This window comes from Bufo bufo, chromosome 1, assembly GCF_905171765.1.
Source record: "Bufo bufo chromosome 1, aBufBuf1.1, whole genome shotgun sequence".
Lineage (NCBI taxonomy): Eukaryota > Metazoa > Chordata > Amphibia > Anura > Bufonidae > Bufo > Bufo bufo.
In genome coordinates this window covers 53,252,089-53,269,392 of record NC_053389.1, presented here as the reverse complement: position 1 = coordinate 53,269,392, position 17,304 = coordinate 53,252,089, and the positions used below count along the sequence as shown (strand labels likewise).

The following is a 17,304-nucleotide window of genomic DNA, read 5'->3' as shown; positions in this document are numbered from 1 at the left end:
TATTGCCATACACCACCATGTTTTATCTGTATACAGTCCAGTTGTCCTTTACCATTGCTACCTGACAGTGGAAAACCTCATCCCATCACCGTGGTGTATATGTCTAGTGGCCTGGACCAGATTCTTCTCTGTATTAGTTGTGTCCTATTTTCATCAGGATATTGTTCCATGCTTTTTTTTTTTATTTCTGGGTCTTAGGACAAGGAGATGCAGAGCTATTCCACATTGAAGTCTAAGGACACCCGAGCTATAGTGACTGGACTGAAGCCTTCCACCCGCTATGTCTTCCAGGTCCGGGCCCGCACCTCTGCTGGCGGTGGGAGGTTTAGCCAAACGCTAGAGGTGGAGACTAGTAAAGAAAGTAAGTGACAGTATAGGCTGGGATATAAAGTAGAAAACACATGCGGAATGATAGACATTCAATGAGAATGCAGGTCATATATTGAAGAACTTCTGTATCCATATATGAAACTTCCCAGTCCTACAGAAAAGGTCTGTCTTTCACATATACTGTAACAGGCTGATATGTACAGTAGTTATTCTGCTTCATATCAGTCCTGAGCGCTTCTTCACTCTCCAGTAAGGCTGGCCATAAACGGTCATTTAGCTGACAGCTGTCCCTCCTGACCCCACCACCCACATTGTGTCTCATTTTGGTTGTGCATGCCTTTACCCTGAACAAGGTGAGGAGAAAAGGATCAGGCATGTTGAAATCCAACAGTCCAATCCTTCTCTTAATTGACTCATGAACACAATATAAAAAATTATATAACATCTAATGTATTTGCTTTATCATTATGTCTCAGTGGCCCTAAGATATGACACCATGACGATAGTTTGGATCTGCCTGACATTAATTACCGGGTTGGTGATTCTCCTGGCTGTGCTGATCTGCAAAAAAAGGTGGGAATGGGAGCGGGGTGGTTTATGGTAATTTTGGTGGTGGTGACTCTTCCGAGCTCTCGGGCATCTTTACCAGCTCTTCATTTCATACACATTTCTTTGAGTGTTGTCAGATCTGTCTCCTATCTTTGGTTTGTCCCTCCGTTCTACAGACACTGTGGATACAGCAAGGCTTTCCAGGACTCTGACGAGGAGAAAATGCATTATCAGAACGGACAAAGTAAGTTGAAGTCAGCAGGAGGAGAAGATAAATCAGTTAATATCATTAGATGCTTCCGACGCTGGAAGTTATTATCATGCTGAGGAATTAAAATCACAGAAGCAAAAGATGAAATGATGTATCTCAACTTCTGCTTTAATCTCCAGAACGAGCTAGAAAAATCCTTTGAAATTAAATTGACGCCAGTCTGTACTGTGATAATCACGGGGTTGAGTTTAACTAGAGGAGGAATTGGGACAATTAAAACTTTATTACAACTCTGGGTTTTCTGAAGGTCTGGGAGGAGAGGGAGAACAATAGTGGCCGCTTGATTTACTTTATAATGCTCACATATTATTGTATGTTGGGTTGCATGACGAGCCATGGATGCTTTGTTGTCTCTGTCTTATAGTCACCTTGGCAGAGTCTAAGCTCTACGTTGACCCTCACACCTATGAAGATCCCTGCCAGGCCGTCCATGAATTTGCTCGGGAGATCGAGGCTTCCAGAATCAAGATTGAAAAGATAATTGGATCTGGTTTGTACAGTTTCGGTAACATAATGAAAAGCTTCTTCCTAATTATCATTTGACCTCAAGAAACTATAATACCCTTGTGGCCAGCTTTCTCCTCGGGAGCGTGTCTATGGTGACCTCTGTATGACAGCTTCATTGCCCTTCTCTTTCCCAGTTGATGATACACACATTTACTAATCCTGCCTAAAATGTAGATTTAGGCATTCTAAACATGTGTCAGATTTATAAACGTGGCTCAAGCCGAAGGACAAATTTGGTGCATGGCTAAACACATTTGTACCACCTATGGTACAGACTTTTGTTCCAAATTTTGGGAACAATTTTGGAGCAAAACGTAACAAACTTTCTTTGTGGCTAAGTCACAAATCCTTGGCAGGCTAGGTTCAGTGGATTTACCTACTACTAGAGGCACCAAATTGTGCCAAAAACTAACCCAATTGCGGCAAAGATCTAGGTACAATCACCTTAGTAAATGTGGGCCATTGTGACCATTCTAGAACTTCACATTCACACAGTGGCCCACAAATGTGATGTGTAGACCTTGTGGTAAAATATGCCAAAATTTGGGTCAGTTTGGCAAATTATTTGGTGTACCTAGTGTTAACCCCTCAAGAAACTGGGTAATTTTCACTTTTGCCTGTTCGCTTTCCCATAATGTTTCTACATTTTCCATTCATACAACCTTATGAGGGCTTTTTAGCAGACAAGTTGTATTTTTTAATAGCACCATTTAATTCTTTATATCTTGTTTTGAAAAATGGAAAATTGTTTTTATGGTGCTCATTATCCATTAAAAGTGACATGATGAGCTTATTCTGTGGGTTAGTGTAATTACGACAATACCAAACTGATATAACTTATTTATTACTTGTTTTACTACATAAAAAAATAAAAACCTTTGAAAAAAATTCTTTGCACTTTATTTGAATGGCCATAAATGTTTTTTGTCTACAGAACTGTGTAAAGGTTTAGAATAGGCAAACAACATTTGTAATGTGCTTTTCTCACAGTTATGTGGCTGGGACAACTACCTGGTTGCGATATAGGCACTCAATCCCAACCCACTCTAGGGTCAATTTCATAGTAGGCCAATTTGCCTGGAGTTTTTTGGAATGTGGAGGAAACCCACACAAACACAAGGAGAATATGTAAACTTCATGCAGATGTTGTCCCTGGTTTAATTTGAACTCAGGACCCTGGTGCTGTAAGACACCAGTGCTAGCCATTGAGCCTCCGTGCTGCCTAAATACTATAGTAGTCTATGGGATTATGACAGCCTCAGGCTTGGCTTCCCGGGTGGCTCACTATAACGGACCTGGAAGCTTTCACAAGGCCCCAGTCTGTCATAGCAACTTATTGAAGCCTCATGATTTCGCTCCTGGGGCTATGACTGGAGGGCAGAGAGAGAGCCCTCTCCTTCTCTTTATCCACTCAGATGCCACAGTTGCTATTGACAGCAGCATCTAAGGGGCTAAATGATCGGTGTTATCCTGGTTGTTGTGGCCAGGTGCCGGTAGTATTATACAGCTGCCACCCTCTGCGTATGGAGTGGTATCAGCTTGCAATTATGCTAAATACACCTCTCGTACATGTAATATTACATCAGGGGGTGCCAAGGGGTTAGAAAAAGTCCACTGAACCAACTAATCAAGGAGCATGGCTTAGCTAGAAAAGGGCATGGACTAAGATTCTACATGTTGTACCAAAAATTTACCATAAAATTCTGCTGCAAAGTAAGACAATAAATACTGTAGGTCATATACCATTAGATATGAGTTTGGTCATGCACCAGATTTATCATTCAGCATGAGCCATTGTCAGAAATTTGGCACATCTTTAGGTTGTCTTATGCTGTCTGCGTTTTTGAAAATACAGTGGTCCCTCAGGATACAATAGCCTCAGGATACAATATTTTCAGCTAACAATAGTCTTTTCTGGCCGATTGTATGTTGAAACCATACTCAACATACAATGCCTCACACTCAGATACAACCACTCAATGTGGCTCTATTGGCTGTATGGTAGCTTCTCTTTACAGTACAATGCAGTACTACATGTTCTGTACTGCCCCCTGTCTGTGCCAGGATGAGCTGCTCTTTTGAATGTCAAGTGAGGGCGGCTCCATCTTATTTTTCTGGTACACTGTGTGCTACACAGAACACTGAAGAAGCCCCTGTCCTCATCATGGAAAGGGAATTACGGCTTCCACCATCTATTTCTTACTGTGTTATATGTAAGGACTTGCTTTACTTGTTTTAGTTATCTGCTTACTTTTCTTATATCTTCACTTTCTCTTATTTTGGGATGACATTTGGGTCTTTGGAACCAATTACTAGTTTTCCAAGGAGTTATGGACACAAGTGGTTTTAAATTACAATGGTCGTTCCGAAACCAATAGATATTGTAACCTGAGGGACCACTGAATTAGCTATCTTGGTGTTACGACTGTAGGTAGGGACAGACAAGGACAGTGAACCCCAAGGCTAGAATGCAGCCTGCTTTCCCTAACTATTTGCAGTGCAAACCCTAGATGGCTAGACTGCAACTGGTCGATGATCCCTTTGCTATTTAAGTGCAGAGACGGACTAACAAACAATGACAGACAAACACAATACCAGAGTCGTACAAAAATGGGTCTGACCCAGACGGGCTATGCAGTACCAAACAAGAGTCAGAGAGTGGTCAGAAGACAAGCTGGGGTCTGATGCACGAGTGTAACAGTGGCTGCATTACACCACTGCTCCCCGCTTACCGCCGTGGACCTGGGCGCCATGCTCAGCGATGATTCTTCTGTCCACCGCTGCAGTCCTGGACTCTGTCGCCTGTACATGCTGTGGTGCTGAGGATTCCGCTCCACAGGTTCCATTCAGCCCTGGCCACAGCATGCTTGTTGCTGGTGCCTGGTTTCACTGCCCTGGGGGCAGCACGCATCACTCCCTGGGCTGCAGGGGTTGGTTGGTTCATATGATCTTACTGACCAAGTCAGGCTCTCCGGCAAGTATTAAGGTGGCTCGGACCCCTTCCCAGGTGCCTCAGTGTCAAGGTCCTTGTGCTTTCTAAGTTCCTGATACTCACGTGTGCTCCTGATTTATGCTTCGTTCATGGACTCTGCTTCTCGTCTGTTCCCTGCCTGCTTGCATTGACTCTCCTGTTGCCGATCCGGATTGCCTGACCTGTACCTGTGCTGCCTGCCCTGACGTTTTGCCTGTCTGACTACGCCTCTGCTTCGTCCTTGATTCTGCACTGTTGCTCCTGGTCACGACCACGCCTGCCTGACTACGCTGTACTGCTGGTACCTACTCAGGTATCTCCTGGTCCGCCTCGACCAGCTGCCTCTGACTGCTCTGGAGTAGCTCCTGGCAACTACCCTAACAGCTCAAGTCTATCTTCACCATCTGAGCTCTAGTGAAAACCAGGTAGTTGTTTAGACACGCCCCTCCAGAGAATAGCTAGTCAGTGGCATTGTGGGTTCACACCCGCTGATTTGTGACGAGCAATCTAAATAAGCACAGGAGCAATTCCCAGGAACACAGCTAGTGAGTCACAGACTATCACTGGCAATGGTGTAAGGCCAGTAAGGGATTTAAATAGAGAGGCGAGTCCCTGGATCAGCACCTGATAGGACAATTGACTGGACGCTCCATTAGTCCAACACCCTAGACACAGTAAAAGAGCAGCTGAGCAATCAGCCCTCTGCTAATCTCCCCCAGCACACACCCACTGCTGGAAAAAATTGAGCATTGCATTCTGTTACTAAAGGTGCTGTTGTGTTACCAGGGGGCACGGATCAGCAGTGCGTCTCTCCCGGCGCGGCTGCGCTAAGGCTGAGGATCACGCTGCTGGAGCCCGGACATGTGGATTCTATCTTGTGTTGTCTACCATCTTATTTTGTCCCATTTTTCCTCCTTGCCTTTGTAGGAGAGTTTGGAGAGGTTTGCTATGGGCGGTTGAAACTGCCAGCGAAACGTGAGATCCCAGTCGCCATCAAGACCTTAAAAGTTGGATATAACGAGAAGCAGAGACGAGACTTTCTCTCTGAAGCCAGCATCATGGCCCAGTTTGACCACCCGAATGTCATTCACTTGGAGGGCGTGGTGACCAGGAGTATGCAATGCAATTCATTCTTACAAAAATGAGCACAAGAGTCATATATTGATGAGGGATATTGCAGCATGATATGAGGCGTAGTGTAACGTTACATAGGGATACACACTGGAAGAACTTCAAGGATATATTTTAAGGGAAGTTACCAGTATATCAGAACACAACATTGCAGTATTGTGTCGAGGTAGACAAGGGGAATGGGATAAGATATGTTTGTAGACTATTTCATGTATTAGGACTAGGACTTAGTTGCTATTCTATATAGCCAATCAAATTTACCCCTTCTATGCCCCCTTTCTGGGATATGTTCACATTTCTACTCTTCTGGTTTACAGGCAAATTGACGATGATTGTAACAGAATATATGGAGAATGGTTCTCTGGACACGTTCCTTAGGGTATGTATGTAGATAGAAAGAACAGCGCAGAGTAATATTTCTAGTCCACGTGTGTCTGTGCACCAATGGTTTCCAACTGGTGGCTCTCAAGCTATTACAAAACTACAACTCCCATCGTCAGGGCATGATGGAACTTATAGTTTTTCTACAGCTGGAGAGCCACAGGATGGAGAACATCTCGCATCACATTAGATTCTAGAGACATGTCTATAATGAAAAGGGCTGTGGGAAGACCATGGTAGGTGTAACACGTATGTTTTATTCCAGAGCCGAGATGGCCACTTCACTATAATCCAGCTGGTTGGCATATTAAGGGGCATTGCTTCCGGAATGAAATACCTTTCTGACTTGGGCTACGTTCACCGGGACTTAGCAGCTCGTAATATTTTGGTCAACAGCAACCTGGTGTGTAAAGTGTCAGACTTCGGATTGTCCAGGATATTGGAGGATGACCCCGATGCCGCATACACAACTACGGTGAGATACCTGTATAGGTGCATACAGGTATCCTTTATAGGAGCAGAAAAAGAACAAAAGCACGCTGCTCTGCTATCTAAAAAATTACTATATTTATTAAAAACATACATAAAACACTAAAAATAAAAAGGTTAGCTATGCGTTTCAGTGGCGGACTGCCACCTCTGTCAGGCTGTAAACACAGCTGATGAAGGTGGCGACCTGCCACTGAAACGCGTAGCTAGTCTATTATTTATAGTGTTTAATGCATGTTTTTAATAAGTATGGTAATTGTATAGATAGCAGAGCAGCGTGCTTTGTTCTTTTTCTGCTCCTTGTTGAGCGAACGTGTTCCTATTGTTATCTGATCACATCATTCACTGGTAACATTGTTATCTAGTCACATTGTTTTTATCACATTGTTCTATGCTTACATTTTTCTCTGGTCACATTGGGACAGATTTACTAATCCTGTAGATGGTGTAAACTTAAGGCCCCTTTACACAAGTAGATAATCATAAAAAAGACGTAAAATCGAGTGAAAATGACCAGTTATTGTGTAGTGTAAAAGCATTGAACAATGGAACGACAAGTGATAATCGTTTAGTTTGTCATTCTTGCAATTGCGGATGTAGACACCTAAATCATCACTTATCATCCAGAATTCCCAAGTGTAAACCAGTATGGTTTACACCACAGACGACGTAATATGGGACATTTAGCATCCACAATTCTGGAATAAACTTTAGTGCATGTCTAGACAACCTGTCTAAGGTTCTTTTGCATGAACCGACAATCTGCCCAATTATAAGGGAAGAATGTTAGTATAAACTCGTTCCCGAGAGTTTATAAAAAAAAAGGTATAAAATGCTCATTCCTTGGGTGATCGTGTGTTTTGGCCGTCGCCAAAAATCATTCTTTCTGGTCAGCAAATCATCCTGTGTAAACAAGGGTCCATTTATTCCGCGCTCACATTGGTTTCTGGTCTCCTTGTTCTCTGTCTGGTCCATTGTCGTTTGCTCACATTGTTCTCTCTGTATCTGTTTACATGGTGATACTCCGTTTTAGGTAGAGTATAGGCAGACACAATAGATGTTTATTAAAAGCCATGAGCACCTTCAGGGATATTTTCTTTATGATTGCATTTTACTCATTTTGGGCTAAAAGCATTCTTTTAAATGATCCTTATTAAACATTTTCAGCAGTTTTTGTCCTACAGGGTTAAGTTTCAGTCTATCACCTTCCTTTATACATTTGCTCATGTTGCTATTCTAACAGCTCATGTGAAGGCCTTATCTCTGAATTCCTGACAGCTCATAAACACTTATTTCAGCCATATTCTTGACAAGAAAACGTATGGGTGCGACTTTTAAGCCAGCTTCAGGCATAGGGGATCTTAATAAATGGCCCCTATTGTTCTCGGTTCACATTGTTATTTTCATGTTATAAAATATGACACGACGACTATTCTGCCTTTCCAGGGAGGAAAAATCCCCATCCGCTGGACGGCACCAGAAGCCATCACCTACCGTAAATTCTCCTCTGCCAGTGATGTGTGGAGTTACGGCATTGTAATGTGGGAGGTCTTGGCTTATGGAGAGAGGCCCTACTGGAACATGACCAATCGAGATGTAGGTATCCTTTTCATTGATTATTCTGCGATTACTGCGAGTGGTGCTATATTTTTTTAAGTCCTTTGGAAAATGCACATTTTTTTGGAGCAATAGGGTGTAAAATGTGGTTGCTAGGGAAATACGTGATCCTACATTAGTGACCTGCTAATGGTTTGGTCAAGGTCCAGAACCTTGGTGCCAAATGTTCTTTGGCATAAAGTGAAATTCCTCTACAAGAACTCCTCCACCACAACCTCATACTCCAGACACAAGACCACCTTTATATGCCATTTCTTCCCTGTGTCCACCCAGCTTAGTCCAGGACTAGACGCAGCTGCTTCTGGCTTCCATGGTTGAGTCTCCCCGCCATGGTCTCCCCCACCAGTTACTATTAAATGAACCCTACTATCAGGTCACTTAGAGACTTTGTGGTCACTGAGAAAGGAAGTGATGTTGTTTGATTGACAGATGCAGGCAAGGGGATATTATATGGAGCAGAAGTGGAGCCATCTTGGAAAATGTCTGCAGTCATGTGACACGTCAGGTGGTATCTGCAACATAAGTCACATGGAAAATTAGGCTAGTTTCACACTAGCGGCAAGGAACTCCGGCAGGCTGTTCCGGTGGGTGAACAGCCTGTCGTAGTTCTATTCCAGCCGCCTCTCGGCATGTTTGCCATGCTGCCGCTGAAACTTCTACCCGCCCCCATTATAGCCAATGGGGCCGGAGCGGTAGACCGGGGGCACGTGTGCACTAGCGGCAGCACAGAGTTCCTTGCCGCTAGTGTAAAAGTACCCTTAAAAATTAAAAAGGAATGTATGAGACACAGGACTGGCCTGATCAGTTCACATTCTGATTACTGATAGTTGTATTAGATAGTATGTGGCGGACCACAGTGGTTTTTAGGTTACCAATAGTAATTTGGGGCTGTCCCAGCACACAACATTAGTGGCCAAGCACGTCAATACTATGGATCTTCATTGGGATCATACAACCATAAGCATCAAAATCATCCACTGCTCCTCTTTCAAAGCTAGGACCGACAGCGGATGTCGCGAATGTCACCATGAATGATTTCATGGAACAAGGAGATGTGGATTTAGAGATAAACGTAAAGCTGACGGTTATTAAATGGAAGAGATCATAACTAGACCAGCATAGTTCTAGACAACTGGGCAAACGGATACCGGTCCTGATAGAGGACAAAAAAGGTTCAGATTGTGCATATTTGAGGGTCTGGCAGGGAACATTAAATAAAACTGTGTAATGTCAGAATTGTCTCACTGGTATCTCTTAATAAGATCAGAGAAGGTAATAGTCAACTAATCCATATACTAGCTAAGGGCTCTCTTAAAGGGGTTGTCCAGGATTTTGATATTTATGGCCTATGCTCAGAATATGGCCATCAATTTCCGATTGGCTGGGGTGGGTTCCCGAGTAGCTCTGGCACTGAAACTACACAGCGCCATCCATTCTGTGGTGGACAGAGCTTGTAACTGCATCCGTTGCATGGAAGCAGTGCTACAGTTACCAGCTCTTTCCGCTAAACAATGGTGCTGTGCTGTTCCAGTGATGGCGCTACAACAAAACAGCTGATTGGTAGGGGTGCTTGATGATGACCCATCCTGAGGAGGGGCAACCAACCAATATTTGTTCTGTTGGGGTGAGTGCCAATAAGTGCTAGATTACAATAGAATGACCCATTGATATTATTCGATGTGGTGTCCTGATGAGTGTTTGCTTTGTTCTTAGTTCAAAAACGGCTTGAAACCAAAATGTTCTTGAATGTAGTTGCCCTATTGATGGTGATATGTAGTCTTACAGGTAGTGTCTTCTGCAGTGCCCAGGTTTGGGGTGCACCCAACGCTACGCTGGGTTCCCCGGACACCACTGAGTTGTCATCATGTGTTTATTGCTCTCCGGAGGGGATGGCAACTCGTGGTGTACCCCAATAGGAAGTAAGTTCACAGAGTTGGGGTCTGCAGTAAACCAGTGTGCTTCTTTACTGGAGGAACTCAATACAGGCAGTGTACTGGGCTGGCTTCTTCAGTCTCCTCCCTTGCAGAAGAAGGGTTTGACGCTGAAAAAAGGCAACCAATCAGATTCCACCTTTCATTTTTAGAAGGAGGTGTGAAAAATGAAAGGTGGAATCTGATTGGTTTCTATGGGTAACTAAGCCAGTTCTAGTTTACACCAGTTTGATAAATCTCCCCCTATGTGTTTTATTAAATTACTTTTTTTTGTGGTTGTAGAAATTCGTCCTGGGTTTGTGTCATGGTTTTATCGTAGGCCTTCATGAGTTTTCTTTTGGAATATACTTTCTGGATAAATCGGTCAGTTAAAACTTTAGACTGGTCCCTATCCTCTGAGCAATTTTTCAAAGTACACTTTGTGAGCCTTTCTTTGTTTAGGGTCCTAGAAAAACTTAAAAAAAACTCTGCCACTGTATAGGTTCCCATTATAAAAATCAATGGTATATGTTCTTTTACTGGGTGACAGCGGACTGTGCTATTCCATAATACAAAAACATAGATGTACCCAACAAACATAGCGTGAAAGTAGTCTTAAAGGGGTTTTCTGATAATTATCATTTTTAAGCAATTGCCCGCAGACTGCCCCTTGAAATAAAAGATTCATACTTTCCTGTTCGACAACGCTCCGGTCCACCACACTGCCTCCCTGTCTCCATCTTCCGTTCTCCACACTGTCTTCTTCTGGCGGTTCATAGGCATGGTGACATGCACTCCTCCAGCCAATGACTGGCTTCAGGGGTGATGTGGCCACTGGATGGAAACACTGCAGGGAACTGAAGATGGAGAAAGCGGAGGCAGCGTTGAGGACCAGAGCAGCATGGAGCAGGTAAGAATGAATCTTCTAATTCAGGGGGGCAGGCTCGGGCGTTTCCTAAATATCATTATAACGGGGAAACCCCCTTTAAAGAGATTTCCCAATTATTATGATCAACAATCTTCACAAGATCTCATGTTTTTGATTCAATACCTTCCCATATAATGGAAAGGTCATCAACAGAGTGTGAAGATGTGAATATGGTGACTACACTGATAATTACAAGTGATGTCTCAACATCCCCCATGGGGGGAAAAAATTAAACATTACTTACGTCACTGATTCCCTACTGCTGACGTTTCAATGCTGACTAGGTCTCATTTTCTTGATTCTGGAAGTGGCCGGAGATGTCTGCTCAGCCATTCATTGGTCATAGAGGTCGCACATTTCTTATCTGTCTAGCTGGGACCAAATGCATTTATGAACAGAGAGTAGGTTCTATTGTGAGGGACTGATAGTATTCTGGATCAGATACAACTCCGGGATTATTTTAAGTCACATATTCATCACTTATATAAGGCAAAAACTGGCATTGAATGGATGAACATAAATGGATGAGGGTAAGGAACATATTGCTTTGGATGTATATTGGCCTGTGAGTAGAAAAGGGTAAGATGCTAGAAAAGTTATCCAGATATTTTCATTATTTTTTAGGTGATAAATTCGGTTGAAGAAGGGTATCGCTTACCTGCTCCTATGGGCTGCCCAACAGCATTACACCAACTCATGCTGGACTGCTGGCAGAGGGACCGCAACGAGAGACCACGGTTTTCCCTAATTGTCAGCATTCTGGACAAACTTATCCGTAACCCAGAACACCTGAAGCTGAGCGCTACTGTCGGCAGGTAAAATAGACACCTCACAGGTGGTATTTATCACACCTCATGCACCTATGGCTCACATGTCATTGACATGTGGGATAGGGGTCCCAGGCCCCTTCCCCACCTGAGCCAGTCCATGTTCATTGCTTTTATCAGGTTACTCTCTTGTCAGAAAATGACCTATTGTTTATATATTCTTTGTGATGTTTTATTCTAATTGTCCATGTCACTATGGAGATGCAGAATGGTGCGGAACGGAAGCACGGAACAGAACACTACATAAGCACTACGGGGTCATTCCGTGGGGTTCCGTTCCGCAAAAAGATAGAACTTTCTCAATCTTTTTGCGGGACGGATCGATGCCGACCCATTCAAGTTGAATGGGTCTGGATCCGTCCCGATGGCCACACGGAGGTTGCCCGTGCACTGGGGACCGCAAATTGCGGTCCCCAATGCACAGAACGGAACAAAAACGTTTGTGTGCAGGAGGCCTTATCGTTAAGTGCCGGGGTCAGCAGTAATTTCATATCATAGGAAGGTAGGATTACAATGTGAGGTAACACCTCTGTTGTAAAGCTGAAGGGAGATTACACAGGATTCACCACTGACAATAGGTGATGAAGACTGTTCACCTCCTTCCCCTAGCTTCACAGTGACTTTTCCACATGCCATAGATCAAGTCGAGGGTTGTCAACCAGAATTTTTATCTTTTTTTTCTGGACAACCTATCCCAAAATCATGGACAGCCAACATTTTTTTACAGAAAAAATTGAAAACCATAATGACTGATAAAGATTATAAGTAATAGTTTTCAACATACTGATATAACTAATTACCAGTATTTACTGTGAGCTGCAAAATGATAATCACCACCAAAATAATCTACTGTAGTCAAATACCACCAGCCTCAAAAAACCACAGACACATCAATTTTTTTTCTCGGACACAGATAAAAAGTCAACTATTTTATGGACTGTCCAGAAATTTCTGGGTGGTTGGCAACCCTGATGATGCTTACATCATCGTTTTTATAGAAGTCAATAGGTGATGTGATCAGCTTAACTCCTTACCCTACCTGCACAATGACTTCTTCAATTATGATAGATATGCCCACAATATTCTTTTATAGAAGTTAATAGGTGATGGAGACAGCTCACACCCTCCACTTACCTGCCCCATGAATTCTTCATATATCACAGAGTATGCCCACAGTATTCTTTTGTAGAAGTCAGTAGGTGATGGGAACAACTTAACTCCTCCCCTTACCTGCGCAATGACTTTGCACATAAAAATATGCCCACACCATTCTTTTATAGAAGTGAATAAGTGATGGAGACAGCTCACACCCTCCCCATACCTGCACAATGACTTCTGCACATAACACAGAATATGCCCACAATATTATTTTATAAAAGTCAGTAGGTGATGGAGACATCTCACATGCTCACCCTAACTGCACTGTGACTTATGTACATATCATAGAAGTCAATATGTGATGGAGACAGCTCAGCCACTTTCCCCACCTGCACATATCACAGTATATACCCACAACATTCTTTTATATAAGCCAGTAGGTGATGGAGGCAGATCACCTTCTCACCCTACCTGCACAATGACTTCTGCACACATCACAGAATATGCCGACAACATTCTGTTATAGAAGTCAATAGGTAATGAGAACAGCTCACCTCCTACTCCTACAGTACCTGCACAGTAAATTTGCACATTACATTGCATTTTCCCTATATTTTCTTATTAAAGTCAATAGGTGATGGTATGGCTTAGCTCTTCCTCCCCCTCCCTCTGACCTCTATGACAGCATGCTTACTAAACTCTCCTATTGAAATCAATAGATCGTGACAGCTCAGAACCTTTTCACTTCCAGAATATAATGTCGCAGAACAAGCTCCCATCACTCTCCTATAGAAATCCATATGTGATGGGATACTCGCCTTCCTCCCTGCACAGTGACCTTTGCATGCAACACAGAACATTACCCCAACACTCTCCTATAAAAGATAATAGGTTATAGGGGCTCCTCAGCTTCTATTTCCTTCCTGCAAATCATGGCAAAGAGTGAAGTCTTCCGTCACTTCCTTGCACACTGAACACTCTACATAGCACAGAGCATGCTCACTGTACTCTTCCTTCCGGCACATCATGCCACATAGTATGCTACCAACATTCTCCTGTAGAAATCATTATGTAATACTGACAGCTCCTCTGTCCCCCTCCTTTTACACTGACCTTTGTACATGGCACAAAACTCTTCCATAAAGCCACAGACAGCTCAAGTCTTCTTCCTTCCCGGCAGATCATGTTGCAGAGCATGCCCACTACAAGTCATTCAGTCATTTTCTGATTGAAGTTTCTTATGTCCATATGGCTACCACAAGCATGTGTATATATACATACTATACTCTGGCACTTGCATATACTACAGGTTTTCCTGTCAGGCTGCTCAGCCATGATTTCATATCATGGGCAGGATCACATCATTAACATGTATTGTACAGCAGAGTAGTGAGGCCTCACCTGCCTAGGCAGCCATGCAAGAGGAGGCAACCAGTCCTGCTCACATTCCAGGACAGGTCGCTGAACCCTTTGAACTAATGGCAAGGTGACAGTCTATTTACTGTAAATAGGGTTGTGGCATGAAGCACTTATTAGATGTGAATTTGCGACTGGGAACTGAGACCATAAACCGAATAACTGTCCGTACACTCCCTTTGTTCTGCTGAGCCTTGTGGATTGTAGTAAAAGCAGCTCTAGAATACAACTGACCTCTCTCCTTCTTCTTCTAGAATTGCCCAACCACGACTGGACAGGGGAATGTTTGATTTTGCCAGCTGTGCCACAGTGGATGACTGGCTGGATTCCATCAAGTTGGGGCAATACAAGAACAACTTTTTGATGGGTGGATACCGGTCGCTAGGGATGGTCATGAGGATGAATATAGAGTAAGTACACTGGGGCCACTAACACATGGAAGGATTATGCTGACATACAGTGAAGTTTTATCATTTGCCTAGACATCATTTTTGCATGGGTACCTCAGTAGTGTTATTAGATCTTGATAAACTCATGGGCTTGGAGGTTCGAAGGATGGCTGATAACGGTGTAGGATATCTCTTATTGTTTTTACTGTTCTATGTTGAGGTCATTGTTTGTTTATTCTCATGATATTTCATGAGGTAAAATCTGAACTCTTGTCTCCACAGTGACATCAGGAAACTGGGAATCTCGTTAATAGGACATCAAAAGAAGATCTTAACAAGCATTCAAATCATGAGGGCTCATCTCATCAACACATTAGGACCTAGAATGCACTTGTGATGAAGCTGACCAGTGGAGAGGACTGGCTGTGAATAAGCCACAAGATAAACTGAACTGTACAAAGGACACTCTGCTTGAGAATGGGTCCCTCTGCAGAGGTCCAGACATGGAACAGAACAAGTGTAGGAGCGGGCTTTTTCTATAGACTCATTCCAGGCATCTTGTTTTGGGTTCCCTGTGTGCTGTGTTTACATAGATATCTCTTAGTGCTGCAGTCTTATTATAGCAATAGTACAGTGTAATATATACAGGGTGCTTTATGGATACAGGGTAGAACTGGACTTCATACCTCACCTGTGTGTGTGGGCTCCAATGGAAAATTCAAAAGAAGTCCACATCACCTGTGCTTCACAAACAATTTCACATTGTGGTTGTTACTGAGAACCTCTGCTCTATATACAAATCCACACAACAGAATGATGCTTCAGGTGGAGATGGAGCAGAGGACCTTTTGTTCAGTCATCACCCGACTCTTATCTATAGAGACCATAGTCTGAATGTCTATGAGTAAATGGTGATGTTGTTGACCAGAGTGACCATGAAAAGATCTGCATGTTGTATAGTAAGTGGTCTTTACTATAGAGAGGCCTTCTACGTGTGGGACCACTGGCTCTTCTGGTCTTACTGGTTGAGGCTTCATATACAATCCACCAAATCTGCAGCCTGCTGGGAGAGCAGGGGACTCTTCATACATGTAGTTGATTCCTCTTCTTGAATGTTAGAGTTTACCGCCAATAGCACATTTTGTATGGAGATTTTGACTCCTGCTTCATTAAAAATGTAGGATATTATGCTGTAATTGGAGCACATAGAAAACCTTTAATATTGACCTTCAGAGAGACCTTTGAGAGATCTTCAAGTTTTGCCTAGAACGTGGGAAGTGACCATTCTGGCACATGGTCAGACCAACATTGTGTCTGTGAGGAAGAGATTTTGGGGCATAGTGACTGTGGGATGGGTTAGGATTTCAATGTTTTATGGGTACTTCCCTGGAGCTTCAATGACATTATTGCACTTTAATCCACATATGGTTCTACTTTTATGCAGCCTACAGTATATAGAGGTCACTATTACCTGGAAATAGAATAAGGAGCAATATGCACTGGTGAGGCTAGTGTGCAATATAAATCTATTTAGATGTAACAAAGAGTAAATGTTTAACTTTTGGATAGGCATAATGGAAGTTTGGAGTTGTTTTAGAGAAATTTTATTCATAGAACGAATTTTCCTACTTTTAGAAGATGACAAGGGTCTCCAGAGTTGTGCAGACCTCACATGAGTTTGGTCTGATGGATGATACTCATATAGGTTGCATTAGAAAGTGCTCCCAGATTGATGCTAAAAGATGATACATTCTTGACAATTTGGTCACTAGGTTTTAGTAATGACTGTGGCCTTATGGTTGGATAAAGAAATAGTCAGATTAATTGTGAAAGGGATGAGCTGATGCAATCAATACCAAGAGAAATGCAGAGAAAGCTTCATTAGTCTCTAATTCCAGTGTAAAACAGCTGATGAGGATGAGCCTATTTTAGACAATCACTTTTCTCTAAATTCACAGGTTACAATAAATCATAAGTAGCCACCAGATAACTGGGAGATAAAACGGGGGTGGTGTGGACCTCATCTCTCTAGTACATTTCTCATGAAGACACACTGAGGTTGAGTATCGATGAGAGGAGATTATTTATGCTGTTGAAACGCACAAAGCTGATTGGAGTCTCCATTTCTCTCTCCACACCAAAGCTGCTGTCGGATGGATGAATGGCTAGATAGAAACATGGTGGGAACGCAATGGCCTCAAGCTGTGGGGCACCTAATACTACCGGAATACACGGGTCTCATGCACCTCGGACACACAGTGTCCAATAAGTAACAATTTTGTGACCGAAGGTGAAATTGTATAAACTACTGGATACTTCCAACAAGGACTCTTCCGAGGCAATGGACATACAATGACTCAAAGTTCTTAATGTTTCCTTATTGATGTTGTGATTTGTAACCTGCTCCCATTCTCTGATGTGTTTCACCTTATATTCATGCTGCTACCAAGAATGGGGAACAGTCTAGCAACTTCTAGTAGATGCCAGAAA

At 43.0% G+C, this 17,304-nt stretch overlaps 1 protein-coding gene across 1 annotated transcript in view; it reads left to right on the top strand.

The window, feature by feature from the left end:
- EPHA8 (EPH receptor A8) overlaps positions 1-15,211 on the top strand; it is a 98,917-nt gene extending 83,706 nt beyond the window's left edge. The window contains exons 7-17 of the mRNA XM_040415534.1: positions 199-361; positions 807-903; positions 1,056-1,123; positions 1,515-1,640; positions 5,556-5,741; positions 6,077-6,138; positions 6,406-6,615; positions 8,076-8,225; positions 11,709-11,899; positions 14,680-14,835; positions 15,097-15,211. Of these exons, the coding sequence (XP_040271468.1) occupies positions 199-361; positions 807-903; positions 1,056-1,123; positions 1,515-1,640; positions 5,556-5,741; positions 6,077-6,138; positions 6,406-6,615; positions 8,076-8,225; positions 11,709-11,899; positions 14,680-14,835; positions 15,097-15,211 (1,524 nt within the window). The remainder of the gene's footprint in view (positions 1-198; positions 362-806; positions 904-1,055; positions 1,124-1,514; positions 1,641-5,555; positions 5,742-6,076; positions 6,139-6,405; positions 6,616-8,075; positions 8,226-11,708; positions 11,900-14,679; positions 14,836-15,096) is intronic.
- The last annotated feature ends 2,093 nt before the right edge of the window (positions 15,212-17,304 follow it).